General features: G+C 43.3%; 1 protein-coding gene across 1 annotated transcript in view; it reads right to left on the bottom strand.

Annotated features, from left to right (window-relative positions):
• The window catches only part of SPIDR (scaffold protein involved in DNA repair), a 193,757-nt gene that overhangs the window by 56,915 nt on the left and 113,672 nt on the right, over window positions 1-23,170 (bottom strand). Inside the window, 2 exon segments of the mRNA XM_054180137.1 lie at window positions 13,685-13,926; window positions 15,670-15,874. Of these exon segments, the coding sequence (XP_054036112.1) occupies window positions 13,685-13,926; window positions 15,670-15,874 (447 nt within the window).

A 23,170-nucleotide genomic window follows, 5' to 3' on the forward strand; every position in this document is an offset into this window, starting at 1 on the left:
TCTCAGTGTTCACCATGAAGTGGCAATTGGTTTATAGACACTGGAACTTAGATTTTAGCAGAGGCCACTGATTCAGATTAAACGACTTAAATCAGCTCAACATTTCCAAACAGAAATAGAAAGGAAAAAGTGCTACTGCTAAATGATACCATACGAATAACACCACCACAGATTTTTTTCATCACTCTTCTGCCATAAGGTGGACATGCTGATTATCACAGAAATGTCTAGAAACCTTAATCAAGTTCACACCCCACCAGACTAGGCACATGTTTGCTTCAACTGCAGCACCTCCTTAGAGCTTCCTCTTTTTCAATGTCCGTTTCATTTGTACATCTGTATCCCAAGACAATGTCTGCTTTGTTTGTAATGCAGGCAATGCTAATGTAATAAATATGATATACAGAGAGAGAAAAGATGCATGAAGTTATTTTGCAAAGGGGCCAAGGGAGTTTTTTGGCAATTATTCAGCAGAAGGAGCAAGGTATATGGTGAATAGATGAGGTAAAATTAGTAGCTGTCAAGTCAGTATTGCCTGATGACAGAAATTGCAGCTTTATCTCTCTCCTATCCATGCCTCCCACATATCATGTGCCTCATTAGGATGCTATGGACAGAACACAAAAGAAAAATACCATCCTCAAGCCATCAGAAAAAGCCATTTAAAGAACCAGGGAGAAACTCCTGCCAGATTTGGTCAGAAAGACTTCACTTGATTGCGGGGCATAATCATGTACTGTCCTACACTGTCACACCATTTGAGGAATGAGAAAGTCCATGCTGTAATCAGGTGCCCTGCCAGAGTCAGAAATGCCTCCCTACCTCCAAACACGTGCTCTCTCTGTGTTGGAAAAACTAGCAAGACCCATCAATTAAAGAGGACTAACAAATGACTCAGGGAAGGGATTGGCCACTCAGGATCTGGCTATGTTTGGTTCGTTAATCAGATGTCACAGAAGCATGGGCTTTGAGAAAACACTAAAAATACCTCTGCCAAATGTCTGGAGGAGAAATACACTGCTTTTAAGGCTACATAGTCTTGTACTCCAGCATCTGACAGTCCAATATATGTCCACAATATCCAAAGCCAGCAGCACGATGCTCACTGTCCCAGCCACCTTTGTGGGAAAACCTGTGGGATTAAACTGCTTTTCCCAATTTTCCAGGTCTCTCCAGCTAAATTCTTACATGGAGGTTTTAGTTTCAGTCACAAGGGTATGAGGAGCAAATAAGAAAGGACCCTGAATGGCAGAACAGTCAATTTAAAACAAGCCCAAGGGCCAGCACATGGTGACACCACATAGGTCATTTCCACAGAATAAAATCTGCTCATGAAGCACTTACAAGAATAGTAAATATGAACTGAAATGTTTTCTATCAGATCATAATGAACAGAAGTCCCCAGCAGATTTGCCAAATGGTGCAAAACATTCCAGTAAAATTTGCTGGTTTGCCTTAAAAGGAAGAATGTGAGCACATCAAAGCTTGACTTTGCCTGAGTAAGACATTATTGCTCTGGCCCTGGAGAGAACAGTGACTTTGAAATGGAATTAGCTGAGCCTTCACCCACATTTGTCAAGGTAATACGGAGCCAAATCGCAGTGCACACTCTGTAAGGAAGTCTCGATACTGCTGATAGTTTTCCCACCTGTATTTCGAGGGTACAGGTGTTGGCGCTGAACATGTCTAATTCATGAGCTCTGCTTCCACAGGCTCACAAGGCTTTCAAGAGCTTGTCACATTCTTTTCAAGTGGATCATTAAGGGTGGTGTACGTAAATGGATGGGTGGAGGAAAATTATCTGAACGGGAGATTAGAAGTGATTCAATTTTGGGAGATAACCTGGCTTTTTGTCTTGGTGAGACTATAGTTTGACCACGTGAGTTGACACTGGCATCTGGGGCCACTCAGCAGTTTCACATACAGATACTCTTGTGCAGATGAAAAAGAATAGCACAATAAAGCTTCTCTTTGTGAACCATAAAGGTATAATTCTGACATGATGATGGCTGATGTAATCAACATTTTCATGAGGAGGATAGGCTCAACAAGGCAAAGTAAAGCTTTTTACAATGAACGTTTTGAATTCCCCCGGACTGGAGGAGTTCATCACTGACAACCTGTGTGACAAAGATAAAAGGAATGGAAACTCATGCTGAGACCATTTTACAATGGCTCAGGAAGCTTTTCTAGTCTCTGTAGAACACTCTGCAAGTAGAGGCAAAAGACCTGGAAAGAAGGGGAATAATAATGGTGGTCTTCAGTGCAATCTAACCTCCTCAGGAGAAGAAAACTTGAGAGGGAAGCCATTCTTGAAAGTTTCATTCCAAAGCTGTAACTATTAAAATAACTCAATCAGCTGTGAGAAAGCAATAAGCTCATTCCACACCTTCCACACCAATGCAAAGCAGATAGACAAAGCTTTCTACTTCTTCCTTAGGTGCCTCTGCTGTTGCATGGACAAGTGGAGCTGTCAGGATAGTCTGGGGAACGCTGACTGACCCGGAAAGTAAAGTGTGGTACTGACACAAATACCAGAGGCCGTGGTGCACTTCTTGTGCCTCCCTCACCCTCTGTTTTGCAGCTGATTTTGTTATTTATTTTTAAATACCCTTCTGACTATCTTTCAGAAGAAGAGGAGAGAAAAAAAAACTCAAAATAAACCAAGAACTGGGAGAAACCAGAGTAGGACAGCTGAGCCATCAATTCCTCTGGGCCAAACCATCAGGTCCAATTCACCCTGTGCTACTGCCAGCCACTTACATCATTCATAGCAAGAAACTCAGCAGTCCAAACTGGTGTGCTCAAGACTTACAGGAATACTGCTTATTCCCAATTCATCCTAAAAAGCTAAACAGAAAATCCTCTTTATCTCTGTGTAGCTGCAGAGCATTATTTTAGAAGAATAGCTTTCAAACAAACAATGAGCCATTTAGGGATGCAAATCTCAGGATTTGCTACACTGGAAGCGTTTACACAAAAACCCTCTTGAATCCTTGAAAAATCCTTCATGCAAAAGGTGCATGCTCTTAATATACAACCTATGTCAGCACAACCAGCCTTCATGTAAACACAGGGGCATAAGCACCATGAGCAACAATTCTGTTTCCATCAGAAGCCCTTTTATCCTGCGTAAGAGGTCTGCACACTAATAGATGTCCCAGGCTAATGCTAACTAGCTACAGCTGGCTGCCGGCTATAAAAAGCATTAATGAAAACATAAATACTAACTCCTCTGCTTCCCCCAGCCCCTACGTCAAGGCTGCGCACAGGCATCACTTTCCAAGCGGTCTGTGTGAATGAACTGGCCGCTCTCAACCAGCTCGCTCTGGTTCTCCGAGGTTTGTTTACCGAACAGCCTGTGCAGAGCCAGGCTGCGCATGGGGGGACGCAGGGGGAGAGACACACCACGTGGCCGCCGCCTCGCCCAGCAGATCCTCCCGCAGCCCTGACGGCTGGGGTGAAGGAAGGAAACATCTATGAACCGAGGGACTGACCTAGGGGCACGAAAATATCGAGTCACAGGGCTGGAGCCGCACGCAGCCCGAGCCGCGCAGCGCTGCGAGGGCTCTTGGCTTTGCTGCGCTGAACTCGCTCAGGGTAAATACTGCATGCCCTGACACACAGGGAGCAGAGGAGTGACGCTTCCCACGTCAGAGCTTCAGGCACTCTCAAAACTTGCCACACGGGAGCTGTATTTTTGTTGCACCAAATAGAAAACAAAATTGAAGGGGGGGAAAAAAAAAAAAAAAAGAGAAAAGAAAAGACCCAGATTCATCTGCTCTTGTGAGGCCCCAGCTCAAGTACCACGTCCAGTTCTGGTGTCCCCATCGTAAGGAGGACATAAAACTGTTGGAGTGAGTTCAGAGGAGGGCTACAAAGATGATCCAAGGGCTGGAGCACCTCTGCTGTGGGGATAGGTTGGGGGAGCTGGGGTTGTTCAGCCTGGAGAAGAGAAGACTCTGGAAGGACCTTAGAAGGATCCTACAGAAAGGCTGCAGAGGGACATTTTGTAAGGCTATCTAGCAATAGGACAAGGGAGAATGGGTTAAAGCTGAGAGACAGTAGGGTTAGACTGAATCTTAGGAAGAAGTTCTTCAGTGGTGAGACTCTGGAATAGATCATGCAGTGTGGTTGTGGTTGCCTCCTCCCTGGGGGTGTTCAGTGCCAGGTTGGATGAGGCCTTGAGCAGCTGAGTCTAGCTGGGAGGTGTCCCTGCCCATGGCAGGGAGGTTGGAGTAGATTCTCTGTAAGGTCCCTTCCAATCTAAGCCATTTTATAATTCTATGATTATCCAGTATGTAGAAGAGGACCAAGGAAAAAAGGCTGTGTGCAACTCCAGGGTTGTAAGTTCAGACCAAACTGTCAGGATAGTGAAGTGCTACAACACTCAGTAATTTTTAGGCAGCCATGCTGCGCACACACACCCTTTTTCATTATTCTCTGTCCACTGGACTGTTGATCTGCTATTCTTTAAATAGTTGGGTTTATCTTGAAAAGGCTAATCCCAGGTCCTTCTCCTTGGTGCATGTAATCTGATTTCTGACTGATTTCATACAAACCCATGACCCTGGCAGAGTCCCTCCCCTCTTAGATGTTGAATAGCAGTCTGAGCACCATGGGTTTTCCTGACTGTGGAGGCATCCACTTCAAGTACCTGCTTTCTCAGGATGTTATTGCTACAATTCTCCCCCAAACCCTGGCAGTCTAAATACAGATGATGAGTCAGATACACAGAAGGACCAAGGTATAGCTGTGAACTCCTGTCGCAGATATTCTTAATTATGACTAAACAGTCCGGGATTCAGCAAGAAAGCTTTGGCAGTTTTCAGCTCCCTTGCAAAGGAAATAGGCACTTAAATTAAATAAAGAAATGCAAACAAAGACTAGGCACTGAATGCTTTGTTGCTAACAACCTTCTGCACTTCCCATGCACATTGTATCACTATGGTCAGTTAATTTACAGCTCTGTATTGAAGATACGACATAACTTGTACCAATCATTAATCCCCCTGCACATCTTTCAAGTCACAGAGAATTTACAGAGTTTGGCATTTGTTCAGAAGCAGGGGGAAAAGCATAATCCCATCATTAGAGGACAAAGACAAGAACATCTGTAGCTGTCATATGTAGATCATATTTGAGTTCAGCTGCAGGGAAAGTTACTGCCATGGAGAGGAAATCCATAGCAGGAACTACCTAGGCTCAAGGGAAATTAATGAGCTGCCATAAAGGTAACTCACACCAAATGGAATTTCAGTACCTTGCGACCACCCTCACGTTCCTCACATGAGGACCTCTGCTCCATGCATTCATCCTTTCTCCCATGACCCAGCATGCACTCCCATGCCCATGACTCTGCTTCCATGATCTCAATCACACTTCCCACCTCTGTGAAGCTGAGACTCCAGTGCGATCTCTCAGCCCACTCCCCTTGCAGTTCCCCTGTTTGTTCATCCACAAACAGCAGTGAGTATCTCCTTGCTGGTGAAGTTCATGCAGCATGACTGCACAGCTGTGGAAGGGACAGTAGCCCACTGCCAGGGAGTATGTGGTTGCCTTTGGACTAGAGCCATTGGGGAACTACTGAGAAATATGGAAAAAAAATTATACTTCTAGCATGTCCTTAAAGCCATCTTCCTGGGTAAGGATGATGATGTTGTATAGGATAAGACAAGACAAGATCACACAGTGACAGCACAAGCTCCAAGTGCCAAACTGCAACACGAATGCATGGAAAGTGGAAACACTGTAGAGGTTTCACTGCATTTGGCACTGGAACTTCACTCCTACCTGCTATCTACATTTGGGTGTATGTGAAAGACAGTGGACAATCACTTCCTGAGCAGGACCCAGCACAAAGCCTGCCTGCTGCTGTCACTTCCACCTTGACCACATTCCTTCCACTGCTGCAGACACAAGGAAGGCTACATGGAGCAATCAACATCCTCACCACACTCTGAGGTGGCCATCCCCAGTCAGCTCCCAGATGCAGCCCTTACACCTCTAGCTGCACAGATCAGTAAGTCCCTCTGAGCTGGAGGAAGCAGCTGCACAAAGACATTTACAGTTGGCTGGTGCTAACTGCCCGATGGCTCAGATTAGCACCTCCAGAAGGGCAGGATCTGGAGCTGCTTCTGTGAGATCCTTCTCAATGACTGGCACACCACCAGAAGTAATGAGTGCCAGAGTTGGAAAGCCACTGATACAAAGAAATAATTCTTGAAGTCCTTATAGAAAATCCTGCTACCACGTGGTACTGAATGAAAGAGCCCACAACACAACTATGACCAAAAATTACACCCTGCAACTTCATGACATCATTTTTGGTCCATGTAACCGTGAAATCCCTTTGAAATGCATTTTGCATTCAGTTCTAACCTTACACACTTGTAAAGCAGGTTGTCCAGGACCTCACTCTGCAGCCAAACACAGGCCAAACCAAGTACCTAAATTCAGTGAGTTACAAAATCATTTTGAACACACAGTATGTATCAGGTGAGTCATTTCCTTTTTTTCTAACTGTAGGACTAAAATTACAAGAAGGACTGAAATCTGTTCACTGCCACTCCACTGGAGGAGTCCTTATGTTGTGAAGCTCATGCTAGGCCTCTGCTCCTCTCTTTTCTTGTTTGAGGAGTATGTTCTATGTCCCAGCAATACTATCCCTTTCAAAGCCTATCTTGTTTTAATTACTAGAGCATGCCCACAATTTAAAACCCATGTAGGACAGTGTAACCCTGACTCCAGACTCTTTGGGGCAAATGACCTCCTTCTTCTCTAAAGAGTAAGAATATGTTCTGGCCACCTTTCCAAGAAGCACTGATTTGTTATATCCAAAGCTTTTACAAAGCTGATGGAAAAAAAACCTGATTTCTAAGAACCTGCCTTCTCAGAAATGTGCTATTGTATTAAATCTACGTTGATGTTTCTTTGCACATCCACTGATCTATGCAGATACTTAAGGTTATGCATACAAAGAGTGTTTACCAGCCCAAGTTGCACAGAAATAACATGCAATATTTGGGTGGTTAAATTTATCTCCCAACTGTTAGCTCACTATGTGTCCACTGTGTCCAGTTCTGGGCCCCTCATAGGAAAGATGTTGACTTGCTGGAACGTGTCCAGAGAAGGGCAACAAAGTTGGTGAGGGGTTTGGAACACAAGCCCTGTGAGGAGAGGCTGAGGGAGCTGGGGTTGCTTAGCCTGGAGAAGAGGAGGCTCAGGGGTGACCTTCTTGCTCTCTACAATTACCTGAAGGGAGTCTGTAGACAGGTGGGGGCTGGTCTCTTCTCCCAGGCAACCAGCACTAGAACACAAGGACACAGTCTCAAGCTGCACCAGGGAAGTTCAGACTGGATGTTAGCAAGAAATTCTACACAAAGAGAGTGATTGCCCATTGGAATGTGCTGCCCAGGGAGGTGGTGGAGTCACCATCATTGGAGGTGTTTAGGAGGAGACTTGATGGGGTGCTTGGTTTAGTTGATTAGATGGTGTTGGATGATGGGTTGGACGCGATGATCTCTAAGGTCTCTTCCAACCTGGTCTATTCTATTCTATTCTATTCTACTCTACTCTACTCTATTCTATTCACCTAGTTAAATTGTCATATTTATCACTGCTCATGGTCCTTACCACGGTAGCTGGAAAACAAATCTCAGAGACACAATCTGGCTTTCCAAAAAGTTTTGGAGAGCTTCAGCACAACTTTAACACTTCTTCAAATCAGGTAGTCAGTGGAAGATGGGGGGGGTGGGGGTGGGTGTGTAAAACTCAGGTGGAAAATTCTGTTCCTGGTTCTATCAACCACATAACTTTCAGAGATACAAAAATTTAAGGGGATGAAAGGTCAAAATGAAGGCAAAGATTCCATACCTTTTACATAAGCCATCTTAGACTAATTCTTGACAAATAACAGGTGCTGGAAAATTACTATTCCTGGTTTAAACCAGGCAATGTACAACAGCACATACCTTGATCATGGCTCTAGGGCTGGAAAATTACCTCTTTAAGTTGTCCACTTTCTACTCCCTAGACTGGTCGCCACTATAGGGTAACATAAGCCCCCCATTTACATATTCCCTTGAAAGCAATCAGGCAGGTGGATACAGCCATGGAATAGACAGCCGTGGGGAATGAGGTGTTCAGGGGCAATAAAGCTTCCCCAGCTTTCAGATCATCAGATGTGGAAGGTGTGCAGAGGTAAGCTTACAAGGTAACTGGTGATGAATACACAACTCTACATAGTGATGCTTCCATACCTCTATCTGTGTCTCTGTGCTATTTACATATCTCTGCAACCTCTCTGTCACAGGGAACACATCAGAAAGTAGATCTACTTTTCCTTGACCAAAAAAAGTCTTGGGGTGTTGTGTGACTATCTTCTGAGGACATACAGGTACTTTACTGATCAGTCTAAGCATGTATGGAGGAAATAAAAGCTAGCAACCAGTGTCTCCTTTTTGCCAGCTGCATACAGGAGCCTGCACACAGTTGGCCATCTGACAGTTGATTTCTCTTCTGCCCATTTGCTCTCCAAAGAGACTGAATCCCTGCCACACGTGTGGTCTGTGCTGGCTGCTGACTTCTTGAGACTGTCTTCTGTATCAGCAGCTTTTCCCACCGCCCTGACATATTTCAGAACAATGGCAAATTGTTTAATTGCCTGTGCCTGGTGCAGGGTTGAATCACAGTGGTGCATGTAGAGGGGTCTTTTTTTTTTCCCCCCTCTTTTCCTTTGTACTGAGTGTATCAGATAACAGAGCTTTCACCTTGCCCTTGGACAGAATAGGAGTATGTAAATATTTAGCACTGAAAAATAAACGGGAATGTCAAATTAACAAATTGGTGTACTACAGTGGCACTGGAAGAAGCCCAAGTTCCATCTGTCTGCAGCAGCAGCAGGGAAAACAGACTTTCAGGGCAACTGCATGGGGAAGCTACACTCTTAAATGTGTAATACAATTGAATGTCTCAACCGGACAATGTGATACTAAAGCTGTTTTTCCAACAGTCCTTTGTGCTTACTCTCTCTTTTGATGGCTCCAGTTTGAGAATTACAAATAGAACAGGGTGAAGGCAAAAGTGAATAGCCCAGGTGTTGGGAAGCTTTAACTGTGAACATCATAAAGGAAAAAAAACTAGAAGGGGGGGGAGGGGGGAAACCCCAAACAAAACCACAAGAAACCAAACCCAAACTTCAAAGCAGAAACAGGTTACTAGACCTTGAGCCACAGCTGTCAGAACTATTACAAGTCTGTCAAGTAGCAATTAGACTACTTTGCAAGAATATTAGAAGTAGCATCACTTCTGAGAAGGATCTGAAAAGGGGAAATCAGGGAAAACATCTAGCTCGTGGAGTACACTCTACTGCACTTCAGTTACCTCTTTCCTGTTTATTCCCCACTTGAAAAATCACATCCCAGAGACATAATGTAATTTTTAAAAACTTGCATTTATGACCATTCCATTTCAAATGTTTTGTTGGGGGGGGAAAAAAAAACCAAACACACAACGACACAAAAAACAAATGGAATGCTGTAAACAGACTTAACTCGGCCACAAAAAACATTGGGACAGATGTTAGCATCTGTGAGCATGGATCTTTCACAAAGCCTTTTCCAATCTGGGCTCTTTTCAAATGAGAATACCTCCAGGGTTGGTTTTGTTGTTGTTGCTGTGGATTTCAGTATGCTTCAGAAAATTTTTGCTAGGTTCTCCATACCAGCAGGGTGGCTTTTCAATGTATTAGTCCACCTCCTTGGAATGCCAGATGCAGCACCTGACACTCAACTTGCTGCTTGGCAGATTAACCTGTCGGCTAGATTTGTGCTAAGATAAGCAGCAAAGATTATTAGATGAAGAAAAAAAGGAAATCAACTATGAAATGAATTAATTTTACTGGACTACCACTTGCCAATAAAACTGTTTTATGCAGAATTACAAAGGAACAGACTAATCAGAGGCTTGCAGCTTGCTAGAGCAAAATGAATCCCAGCAACTGACTATCTGGGGGCCTGCACAGAAAGAGAAATGTGACTTTCCCCACACTTCTATTGCTTCCAGCCACTCCAACAAATCCTCACCTTTTCTGTGCTCCACAAGGGTCCTGCTTGCAGGGCAACAGGCCTTGCCACTGCTCTAAGGTATGGCAAATAGAAAACAAAGAACAAACCCCAAAGAGCTCTTGATGACTAGTGCATAGAGGCAGATCACGTTATTGTTTAAAGTAGATGTACTGCCTTTCTTTTGTTCCTGGAACAGAAAGTTAGAGCAGGCTGGAGTGCTAACCTTCAGGTAGGAAGGAGGTGAAAACATGCCAAGAGAAGCGAATGGAAAATTTCTCTAGGCACCCACAAAGACTTTAAATTGTAGATTCACAGCTACAGCTAGCATTGTTTTGTATTAGCAGTGCTTAGCTTTTCCTTCTTCGCAGACAACACCCATTTCTGTCCAGCCTCCTCACCCAAATCTTTGGAGCGCTCTGACCAGCTTAACTGCCTAATAGCCCTAAAAATGCAGCTATTTTAGTTTCACTGACGACCACACGTCCAGCCCTGTCCTTTAAGGCACAAAATTGACCAGCTCTATTTTTTAACTGAACTCACGTGGCCCTGCTCAAAACAAACAGATACTGGCAAGAGCAAAATCTAAATTATACACTGCTTTATCCCAGGAACACAAAGTACAAGGCCAATGCGAGTGAGTCAGACACCTCAGCGCCAGTGAGCTCCTCAGGTTGACAGGAGTCTCTTTGGGATCCTCATCTGTGTAAGCCAGGCCTTTTCCAAAAAAGCTTAAAAAAAAAGTCAAAATAACTGAGTTTAGACAAACATGTGTTGTGTCATTAGCAAAATTCTCTCCCTCATCTGAGGGGAAAAGGCAGCACGAAGTATGTCAGGAATGCTGGAAATAGGCAGACAGTCAGGGCGAGTCATATTTTCTTCATTTCCCCCCCCCCACACCATGAAACTCCTTCAGCATGAAAAGTCCATTGGCAAAAGCAGTTAATTATGGGGGAAAGGCAAATGATTTGACCATCGTGCAGGGAACGTGGGACCAATTTCTGTGCAGCAGAAGCCAGAGAACTCCTCAGTCTCTGTAACAATTTCTTAGCGTCCTTGGAAAATGCTTCAGATACTTCAGCTAAACTGTCTTAAACCCATCAGAGGTATCTGTTTGTCTGTCAGTAAAAGGCCATCTTTTATAATGTGTATTTATGAACAATAAAAGGTAGATGCATACAGCCAACGCCCTAGCTTCAGTGCTTTACTGGTGTTAGTTTTAACCAATTAAATGAATCCATTTCCTTACAATGAAAACAGAGGCTTCTCCCACAGCTTGCCAGTCTCTTTCTAGCAACTGAATGCCTTGAACAAAGGCATCACTTCCCCTGCTCCACGTTTAATTTCATGCCTCTTTCCAGCTTACTGTGGGGTTGGGTTTTTTTTTGATGCTTCCCTGTGGCAACAACATCTAGGTTACTGTGAAGGGTGTTACAAAAGAAGATATACAATAAGCCAGCCTGTCCAAAACACAAATCAATGATATCATCTACCTTGATATCTAACTAGAAACTTCTGGTTATGAAACAATGACTTATCTCGCTCATCTTGCCTCTTAAAACAACAAACGTTGCTTTCATGGCAGTTTTACTTTACAAAAAGAAGTTCACAAAGAAAAGGGAAACAAAAAAAAAAGAAGAGGAGTTTTTTTCTTAATTACAAAAGAATGAGCCATCAGGTGGTTCAAAGGATTGCCAGAGGGCGTTGGACCCTTTTGCTCACTATCAGGTGACAGACACAGACATTTTCGATAGAGAAGAAAAGTCTCCTGTGGATGCTTATCAGCCATGGAAACAGCAGCTGATAAAGCAGCATGAGGTGTTTCCCACTCCTCAGATTTTAAAAGAAGGCTTCAATCTCTTCTCTCCAAAAGAGAAAGTGAGTTGATTCTTCTCCTCAGGATCTAAAACACAGTGTGATAGCTGCAAAGGAGAAGCACCGCGCTCTTTTCCGAGCTGGGAGATCTACACGATTTGAGGAAGTTCCAAGAAGCCAGTTGAACAACTGCACATGAGAACACCCAGCCACAGCATGTACTCACAAACAACACTCTCATCTCTTATTTTATTTCTATCTTGAGTTTGACATAAAGAAGTGCAATCTGAGATTTCTGGTTTCTCTCACCCCATTCCTGTGGAGGGTGTGTGCTCAGGCAGGTTAAGTACCTCAAACTGTGTGACTGCAAGTTAAGTGTACTTCTGGTGAGAAGTTGGAAAGGAAATATGGAGATACTGTTTGAACTCTGCTAGAACTATGTTGGGAGAAATCAGTTTGAACAACAGAGTGTCACCTTTTGATCAAAGGTAGCCCTGTGGAAGAAAATCTACACGGAGGAACAGTACTCTCCTCAAAAGTGCACATGGTTATAGGGCTGGTAAAATACTTTTCCTCTCAATTTTCAAATATATATATATATATAAAATATATATATTACAGCAGTGAACTAACAAGAAAGGAATGACTTCACACAACAGGGTACACTGATTAATTAAAAATAAAAGGTAATGAAAGTGAAGATAACTATTATGTGTAAAGGAGCTTGTAGCAAAAATACAGGGACAAGGCTGCTGATAATGACTTTCCTGTGGGTGATGACCAAGCCTGCTTTTAGGAAAGAACAATCTTCCAGAGTTCCTCCTGGAGGACTTTATTGATCGGTGAGTGCTGTTAATTATCCAGTGGCTTACAAGGTAGCAAGAACTGGGGGAATTCCAGTATTGCAAAAGCCTGGGAAGAAGGACCTGTGAGGACGCTACTATCCACCAGCAGGGTGGCTTAGAGGAACTCAAATTCTTCAAACCTTTGAAGAATCCCTTCAAAGTCTATTGCAGATTACACCTGGAGAGTTCTCAATGGGACCTTTTAAACTAATTGCATAACTCCATTCAGGTCCTAAACTCTACAAGAGGAGAGATCTAATGTCCTGAAAGGCTGACTTAGAAGCTTTATGTTAAGCTCTGCCACTGTAACTCCCTTTAATAAGCTTCCTCAGTGAAAACACAATCAAATGTACCTTACTTTTAAAAGTTTTCAGCCAGCATGAAGGAAACGTTAGTGCAAAGCCAAAGGGAAGAAACCAGACACAGTGATCTCAAGACCCAGAGGTGCTGAGAAAAACTTTGAACAAAATCAGTCTTGGGTTTCACACCCAAGTGTATGTGTACACTTATGTTTCTGTGCATCTGTGCAACTCCCCCTTTTAGAGAAGTCTTCAGTTTCTCCATCTCTTTATATCTCTCTTGCATCAAAAGACCATTCTATGAGCACAACTTAGTAGCAGAGCATATTGGAGACTGAAATAGGTAAGTGGGAAGTAACAGTCAAGGAACAATGTAAGATGATGATAATCACTGGTTTTAAATTAATTTCCCATTAACCTGGTTTCAGTCTTCCTGTCATCTCTTGAAGACATGAACCTTAGACAGAGCCTTCCCTGCTCTGGGCAGGACTACTTCTGCATCACACTATAGCTATTAAAAACTGACACCACCTCCCCCATGCTGAGTGTGCTTATTCCCTGTGAGCTGACAACTAAGAAAGGCACATCCAAACTCCTTCCTCTTCAGTTTCTTATATAAGACAGCCCCAACAGGAAAATTCCCAGGCATCTTATTACTCACCTAACAATTGGTGGATCTGAATTTACGATGGGTGTTGCACAAAGAGGCTTGTTTCCTTGAACCTGGCTTCTGCAACCTTCTCTCGCAGGCAAACAGTACACCCTTTGGATAACGACTTGTACCTGTGCTTCTCTCCATCCCACGGCTCCCTGGCTTTCCACCATTTCAAGCAGAGAATCATTAACAGCTGAGGGATGCTGTTTTGAATCACAGCTCTCAGGCATTTGTGGGCCACAAGCAACCTGGTGATGGAAAATACATTAATGGAGATATTTCAGGGGACCCTGAAACTATGTAGTACTAGAGAGGGAAAATACAGCACGGAAAAATCACTGCAGGCAGTGCAAAATCAGTTTCAAAATGCTGCACCTAAACTAACTTGTAGACTGATGGCCCACACTCCAGAGAGTAAAGCACACAGTGCTCTCCTCTCTTTAGCTGGTGCTCTGGACTGAGCTAATTCAATGCATGAGAGATGAGGGTGACACCAGCAGGAAAACAGAACTGATATTAGCATTTGTGAATCTTCCCCTTGAATTTAGCTTATTTTTAGTTCTTTGTCTGTTCCTCCTTCTCCTACAAAAGGGGCGAAATCCATCCTGAATGCTTCAGGACTTTGAGATTAAGCTGCAAGTGAGCAGCTGCCCGGTGTTACAGAACAGCAAGCTTAGTCCTCAGATCTCCACATTTCAATCTAAAATGCTTCATTGTAAAATAATTAGACTAATAATGAGAAGTATAAAACTTCAGAAAGTGCAAACCTTAATTTACTCTTTCACTACTTCCAAAATGTATTTCCCAAGTTTCAAATAAAAATTTTATTGGGGAAAAAAAAATTATACTCCATTATGCCTTAATCTAAATGAGTAATTCCATTAAGGCTAATTCTAAAATAAAGCTCTCCTAGTAAAAAATTGTCTGCAAGTACAGACTAACACGGTCCATATAAAAAGACTCCTTCCCAGCACAAGCCAAATTTCTGTTTCCACAATGAAAGCTGTTTGTATAAAAAGCTGGGTGCCAAGAAAGGTTTTCAGAGCACTGCAGACTGAGCCATAAGTATTATCCCCCAGTAGAGGAGAATTTGAAGTATTTAAAAGAAAAGTGTGGTATGAGAACTACCCTTTATCTGCAAAGTGGTTGCAATAAAACTTGTCTGAGTTTTAAATGAAGTGGTTTTGTTTGTTGGGAACCATAAGGGGAACCAAGTAAATTGTTCTGGTTTTGTAATACCACAGCAGAAGCTTTTTACAAGGTTGAGTTGAAGCAAGAAAGGAGATTAGGATTTGATTTATGTAACTTTTTCATTCCCAGTCCTGCAATGGAAATTATATATCAGGCAAATATGAAATGTTGACTCTCAGTATTGTTCAACCAACTTGCAGGGCCACACTTTTCAAATATCAAGAATGATTTGGGGTGGCCAATACAAAGCCTTACTTTCAGAAAGCCAGATCCCTTAAAACACCTCAGCTTGTAGAACTAGAGCTCAAGATATGCACAGTCAGAAGTCATTTTAGTATAAACAAAGTCAAAATAGGAAAGAAAAGAAACTGAAGGGGTGGGAAAGGAAGGAAAGGATAATATCAATTAGAAAGTGAGTGAAGAACTAGCAGTGGGAAAAGAGACTGTGTATTTTAAATAATATCTTGAGTGAGACAGCAGAAAACAGATTTTATTTCAGATAAAGCTTCAGCTATAAAGAATAAGAGAAAAAATAATGAAAACCCAAGCTACAGTTACTGTTTAGCACAGCAGTGAGACCTCAGTCAAACAATCTCACAGCAGTTCAGCATTTGGATGGGCCAAAAGCCTCTGCTAAGAAATATTGTTAAAACAAACACTGCAGGTTATTCAGCCTTGGCTAAACGAAAGGGGAAACTTAACAGGTCAGTAACTTAGAATCTTTGCTTTGGGTGTGATTTCCAAACATCTGCTCACCACCTTCTTACCAAGTGCTGAACTGGGAACCAAGTGGACCTTACCTGATGAGCTGAAGACTGCTGGGGTAGCTCATCATCATCTAGTCTGAAAGTCAGTGCCAAAGATATAATATTCTTCTTAATGAGCGTCTTCCTCAGACCATGTGTGCCCTCTCTCATTTCCAAATGGTCACTGGGTAGCACCTTCTGACTGAAATATGTATTCATGATAACAGGAACAGCTGCCTTCTTGAGAAGCAATTTTTGCCTGGAAAAAAAAAATCATGTCAGTGGCATCAAATCCATTACAAATTGAACTGTTTTAAAACTTGTGTGGTGTTGTATTTATCTCCTTTTTTTTTCCCTAAAGCTACCATTAAAACACACAAGGGTGCATTGTATAAACTGCAAATAACCCACCCCATAGATAGACTCAGCCTGGATCAGCCCCGCTAGCTCAGGAGAAGTGGAGCTCCACTGCATCCAGGGACCAATCACACTACCACGAGGGTGCTGGAACACTGGAACAGGTTGCTCAGGGAGGTAGCTGAGGCCCCATCCCTGGAGATATTCAAAGTCAGGCTCAACAGGGCTCTGAGCAACCTGATCTACTGGAGGGTGCACCTGCTCACTGCAGAGGGGTTGGACTTGGTGATGTTTGGAAGTCGTTTCCAACCCAAACCATTCTAAGAGTCTATGATTCACAGTCTGCTGAGCTGAGGAGCCCTGTGAGCCCTATCTGGCTTCACACAAACACTGTGGTGTCTCCACATTGTCAGTGCCGAACCAAGAGCCCTAGGAGCCCTTGTATGCAGTCACTGAGGTAGAAGCCATGACTGATAGATTATTGATCCTGTTCCGTGTTAATTCAGGGTGCTGGTTTTGCTGGACCCACCGTGGTTGTTCCAGACCAGCACATTCCCCTCTGGTGAATACTTCCCACTTTTCCAAAGTCATTCTCACTGCAGCCAGCAGCCAGCCCTTTTGCTCTTTCTCCTCTCTTTTTCTAAAAGCAAAATCTTATGCTTTTCCTACTATAAATTGTATGTTATCTTGCCTGTGTGTTTGCTGCTGTCATAAACTTGCTCTCCAAGACCCAGTTTTGGTTTCTAGTGCCAATGTAAATTCCCAAACAGCTTCACATGCAGCAATTTCTTGCCCAGCAGATTAAGGTAATGGCTGCAGAATCTCTAAACACACAATGATTTAATGCCAAATCATGTCTCGGTGTTGGGATTTCTTCATATGCTCATCTCACAATTCCACATCTAGAAATACACGTTTTATACTCAAAGGACAGAAATCTAATGAAGTCAGCTAACAAAAACAATCAGTAATCTAATTTTCTAGAGGCCATCAAAACAGAAACAAAATTCACTTAGTGACTTTATAGCAGGCTGTGTTTTCCTAGTATTAGATTTTTATCACTTGGGAGTAAAACAAAGCCTCCTGCCTTGGCAGCAAAGCTGAGCTGACCTGAGTTCAGAAGTAACCCCAGGCCTTCAGTCTCCAGACTGCTCATCAGTTGTCTTATGGAAATGAACCAAGTTTTCACATGTATGACACTGCTTGTCAAAATGCAACCATACAAAGTTGAAAACCAAAGCAAAGCAAAACACTAAAAAAATATTTCTGATCTGAGTCTATACCATGTTTTGCCCTTGGTCTACTTTATAACAGACTCCCTCATTCTTTTGAGTGGATAGCGGAATGGAATGGAATGGAATGGAATGGAATGGAATGGAATGGAATGGAATGGAATGGAATGGAATGGAATGGAATGGAATGGAATGGAATGGAATGAACCAGGCTGGAAGAGACCTTTAAGATCATCAAGTCCAACCTATCATCCAACACTATCTAATCAACTAAACCATGGCACCAAGCACCCCACCCAGTCTCTTCCTAAACACCTCCAGTGATGGGGACTCCACCACCTCCCTGGACAGCACATTCCAATGGCCAATCACTCTATGAAGAACTTCTTCCTAACATCCAGCCTAAACCTCCCCTGGTGCAGCTTGAGACTGTGTCCTCTTGTTCTGGTGCAGGTTGCCTGGGAGAAGAAACCAACCCCCTCCTGGCTTACAACCTCCCTTCAGGTAGTTGTAGACAGCAATAAGGTCTCCTCTGAGCCTCCTATTCTCTAGGCTAAGCAACCCCAGCTCCCTCAGCCTCTCCTCATAGGGCTTGTGCTCCAGACCCCTCACCATCTTTGTTGCCCATCTCTGGACACATTCCATCAAGTCATGCTTTTAAAGGCATAGAAAGAGCTGCAGCAAGCATTGGTTTTTAGAATTAGGACACTAATGCAACAGGAAGATGATCTCTGCCTTTTAGGGGGAAAAAATATACATTAAAAGAGAGCTTGAGACTTAAAACTACAACTCATATGTGTAAATTATCAAAAGGTGTATTGCTTCTCTCTGTGAACACTCATGGAAGTTATGATTTGAAAGAGAAAATCAGTGAAAAGTGACAGCATAGAACTAAGGGCAGAACTTCACCTTGATGTCTTATGGCCACCTGTCAGCTCTTCAGAACTAAGTGAGCAGTAGCTCCTCTCAAGCTGCACCAGGGGAAGTTTAGGCTCGAGATGAGGAGATAGTTCTTCACAGAGAGAGAGTTGTTAACCATTGGAATGGGCTGCCCAGGGAGGTGGTGGAGTCACCATCCCTGGAGATGTTCAAGAGGGGACTGGATGTGGCACTTGGTGCCATGGTTTAGTAGTCATGGGGTGTTGGGTGACAGGTGGGACTTGATGATCTTTGAGGTCTTTTCCAACCTTATTGATTCTATGATCCATAAAGGGCACAGAGTTCCTTGCCTCCAGGTGGATTTGCTAGTGAAGGTCCCTGTCAAGAAGAGCATGACAGCAGCTCACAAGGCTGCCAAACTGACACTGCCTGATAATTTTCTGCATTACAGGATTAAAACTGAGGAATTCTCTTAGTCAGCAAAGCAAAACAGCTCTGATCTTAGGAAGATTTTTAAACTGTCCCTATCCCCCCCACCCCGCCTTTTTTCTTTTCTTTTTCCTTTTCTAAAGAACAAACACGTATCTGAAGTTTGCCACAGAGCAGTTGGGTCTGTCTTTATCTGCAGATGTGGAATGAGAATTTTAGCACCTACTTTCTTGAGACGTCTGTGTCGAGACCCAAAGTAAACAGGAAATCTCTCTGAACACGGGACTGTGACGTCACTGATGGCAGAAGCATGTTTGTTTGATCTAAATCATCTCATTCTCTAAAAAATACTGACGTTAGTAGCAAATTATTTGCAGGAACTCTGAGGTTTCTGGGTTTATTTTTATTTTCCTCTGCAGATATGTGATTTTTTTTTCCCTCGCTGTTGTTGGTTAAGGCAGGTAGGTTTTACCGACACACGGATTGCGTGTGCCATGGTTCTGCTCTGCCTGTGCATTCCACGCCTTGAGTCCTTGGGTAGCCACCAGAAGCTTTTTCGTCACAGTGTTCACCATATCATTGTCATTTATCTAATGAATACATCAATGGCTCCTTGGCTTTTCTGCAAAGCAAAGAAGCAGCATATACACATTTTTGCCTGCATATATACTTTTTCTGCCTAAAAACACTCTCCTTAAGGAATCATTTGTTTCACACCTGTAGAGATGTCAGACTTACCAGTAACTGGAACGTGTCCAGGGAAGGGCAACAAAGCTGGGGAGGGGTTTGGACCACAAGCCCTATGAGGAAAGGCTGAGGGAGCTGGGGTTGCTTAGCCTGGAGAAGAGGAGGCTCAGGGGAGACCTTATTGCTTTCCACAACTACTTGAAGGGAGGTTGCAGCCAGGTGGGGGTTGGTCTCTTCTCCCAGGCAACCACCAACAGAACAAGAGGACAGAGTCTTAAGTTGTGCCAGGGGAGATTTAGGCTGGAGGTGAGGAAGACATTCTTCAGAGAAAGAGAGATTGGCCATTGGAATGTGCTGCCCAGGGAGGTGGTGGAGTCACCATCACTGGAGGTCGTTTAGGAAGAGACTGGATGGGGTACTTGGTGCCATGATTTAGTTAATTAGATGGTGTTGGGTGATAAGTTGGACTCAGTGATCTCCGAAGACTTCTCCAACCTGGTTAATTCTGTATTCTGTAACTCTTCAGCTAAGCCAGAGGAATAATCACAAGAGCCTACTTGAACCTTCCCCACTCCTCAATGGATTGATTCCTCCCAATAGGAACGAAAAGGACCAGCAAAAAAAAAAAAGTAGAACTAATAGCCAGTTGAAATTAAATTAATAAGAAAAAAGTTTGTATATACAGTGTATAACAAAGATATAATTAGTGTAATATAGTATAGGATCATAGAATCAAGCAGGTTGGAAAAGACCTCAGAGATCATCGAGTCCAACCTGTAATGTATAATAATATAATGTAATACAGGAGAGTTATAAACTCATTCCCAAGTTTTGTATACATATATACACATAACCCACACTTCAATATGAAGAACAGAATTATTGATATGATATTAATTAATTAATTGAATGGAAACTCTTTCCTTTTCCAGAAACTCTTCCTAATACTGCTCAGCTCAAAGAAGCTCTGCAGGATGGGAACTTGGATCCTCACCAAGGCAGGACATTCTGCACTGCTGTTGTACATCGCTCACACCGTTCTCTTTGCGACAAAGGCAATCATGTTAGACACACACACACAGAACCAGTTCATTTTGTCTGCTTGAAAGGGCAAAGAAAGCCCTATCAAGGTGGAACAGTTGGAAGAAAAAAATTTAAAATGAAATCCTTTCTTCAAGCAATCCCTGAAGTCCTGAGCTGCAGGTGTTGCTCCTTCTCCTGCGACGCCCAAACCTATCACCTCAACCTTCTCTATCTGTCCCAGCGGTGGATTCTCTACAGCCAGAAGCCCTGTTCTGTAGGACACAGAGTACACTGTGGCATCCTCTTAACAGATAAAGTGTTACCTGGGCACTTCAGGCCTTCTGTGACCGCTCTTAAATTTCCTCTCTCTGCTTCTAAGATTTAAAAGCTAATTTTCAAGGGATGAGAGACATCGTTTCGCTCAGCGAATCACACGGAGGCAATGGAAAGAAACCCAGGTTCACAACAAACTTCAAACATGCCAATCCTCTCTTGCATTTTCTGATTTTCCTCTCGTTCAGCAAAGTATGTTTAAATGTTGGATTAGCAGTCAACTTCCTTGATGAGTGCCTTTAGAGAAAAGGTCATTTGTAATGACCTGAAGTAGAGACTGTGAACTTTTTACACTACAGGGCATTTTTTTTTCCTGGTATGTAGACAATCAGCAGTTGCTGTAACTGGTCACATGCTGAAAGAACATGAGGCAATAATGTTATTTTTTTAGTTTTCCAGCAGCAGCAGCTTGCTTCCCTCTCCAAGGACGTAGCTTGCTTTTGTTCTTCCTGCCTCCTATGATGAAACGGCCATCCGGCAGCGCGGCAGCACTAATCATGGCAATCTTAGTCTATCACCATACAAGCTGCAAAACACTGCAGAAATTCACAGCATGGCACAGTGTGGAGCAGGTGAAGTCCCAGCCCGAGGCAGGGGCTCAGTCCTGCTGCTGGCTAGCTGGCAGGTCTGTGCTGTGGTGTGCCGCACGCATCCACAGGCTGTGCCCACGAGAAGTGCAGCCTCTGCGGCAGCAGCTCAACGCACAGACCACAGCCTTCCGCTCCCTTCCCCTGACATCAAACAGCAGTGCTGGTTCATGAACTCGAGATGACTCTGGATCACTTTAAATTAGTGAACATATTTTTTTTGTTTGTTTGTTTGCTCTCCCCCTGGGTATTTTATTGGTTCTTTCCCCCCCTTTTCTTTCCTTTTACGAAGTGCAAAATGCCTACAGCATTAACTGAACACTCTTAACATTTCGATGACCTACAACATGCACTGTAATTATGAAACAGGCTAAGTTGGAGTCTCAGAGCAATGATTGCTGCGTAAAGAAGGTTTAACACCCACCAAGCAGAACAGCAGTAGTAGTACACACAGGGTAAGAGCCTGCCAGGGCCTTATGCTGCTGCCCAGAAACATGAGGAATCATCCCCCCATAGGAATACCACTGAGGGCCCACCCTTAACTTCCTAGGAATCACTTTATTTTGTCCATTATGAAGGCAGTTGCTGCCTCTCACTTAGGGTTGAGTGCCATTTGTGATATTTTCTCCTGTGAAAAACATGCCCAAGAAATGCCTAAGCACTGAAATAATGATAATAATTGGAAAACCCACCAAATTTCCCAAGTCCAGACAGATCTCTGCCCACTTATCACCCAAGGATAACTGTCTTGGAAAAATGCAGCCCAAATTGAAAGCTTATTTGGGACAAATCTACCTTCTGCTGGGCCTAGAGACTGCCCAAACACGGAATTTTTATCTGTGAGTAAGCTCACCACTTGCATGTAAGCCTCCATCAAGTCCCTTACCATCACTTGAACATCTGTATGAACATGGTATCTGCAAGCTCACACTTTCATAATGCAAACCTTTTTCCCCTGCCCCAACCTCAAAAACAACCCCCAAAATCAGCTGGTGCCACTCTTTCTTTGAAATTATCTTAGTCAAGGCAACAGATTATTGTGGCTCAAGTTCTCAAGGCTGAGTACACTCTTTTCTCCATTAAGGAAGAGCATTAACCATCTAGGTCAATGTCCAGAATCGCGTATGTCAATGACAGGACTCAGTTGTGTCAGGTTTCCAAAGAAATGCAGCTTCAGCACCTCAGAACAGCAGCTCTGCAGAAGATACAACAATAAAAACATAAAACTCAACTCAAGCAATGTCAAAAATGCCTCCTTCTTGAGTATGTGGTTGTAGCCAGGAGGGGGGTGGTCTCTTCTCCCAGCACCAGAACAAAGGACACTGTCTCAAGCTGCACCAGGGGAAGTTTAGGCTCAAGGTGAAGAGAAGGTTCTTCACAGAGAGAGTTGTTAGCCATTGGAATGTGCTGCCCAGGGAGGTGGTGGAGTCACCATCCCTGGAGGGGTTCAAGAGGGGACTGGATGTGGCACTTGGTGCCATGGTTTAGTAGTCATGAGGTGTTGGGTGCCAGGTTGGACTTGATGATCTTTGAGGTCTTTTCCAACCTTATTGATTCTATGATGCCTCTTGTTTGCAAACAGCAAGGTATCTGTTGTGTTCCCCTACTGGAAAACTGTTTTGTCTGAGGACTCAATCCATGAATACAACACACAAAGAATGCATAGCACATACTAGTATAACCCGATCTGTTCCCATTTGTCATTCAACCCTAAGTAAAAAGCAAACTCTTAAGGAAATTAATAAAACCACACAAGTAATGGGGAAAAAAAATGCTAATCTTTATTGCAGCAGCCTAAGTTCTTTCTGCAAAATAATATATTTTTCTTTTCAACAGAATTATTTGCAGACCTGAGAAATTACAGTACCCAAAGCCAACATCTTTATCACTGTATCATTTTAGTAATTTCAGAGCAATCACATAAGCTAACCACTGGCTGGCCACAGTGCTGCTGCCTTCTGAAACGTGACACCCTGCAGCACAAAAAGAAGTCCTATGGAAATTGTCACATTGACAAAGAGCTCTGCT

This window comes from Dryobates pubescens, chromosome 3 (genome assembly GCF_014839835.1).
Source record: "Dryobates pubescens isolate bDryPub1 chromosome 3, bDryPub1.pri, whole genome shotgun sequence".
Lineage (NCBI taxonomy): Eukaryota > Metazoa > Chordata > Aves > Piciformes > Picidae > Dryobates > Dryobates pubescens.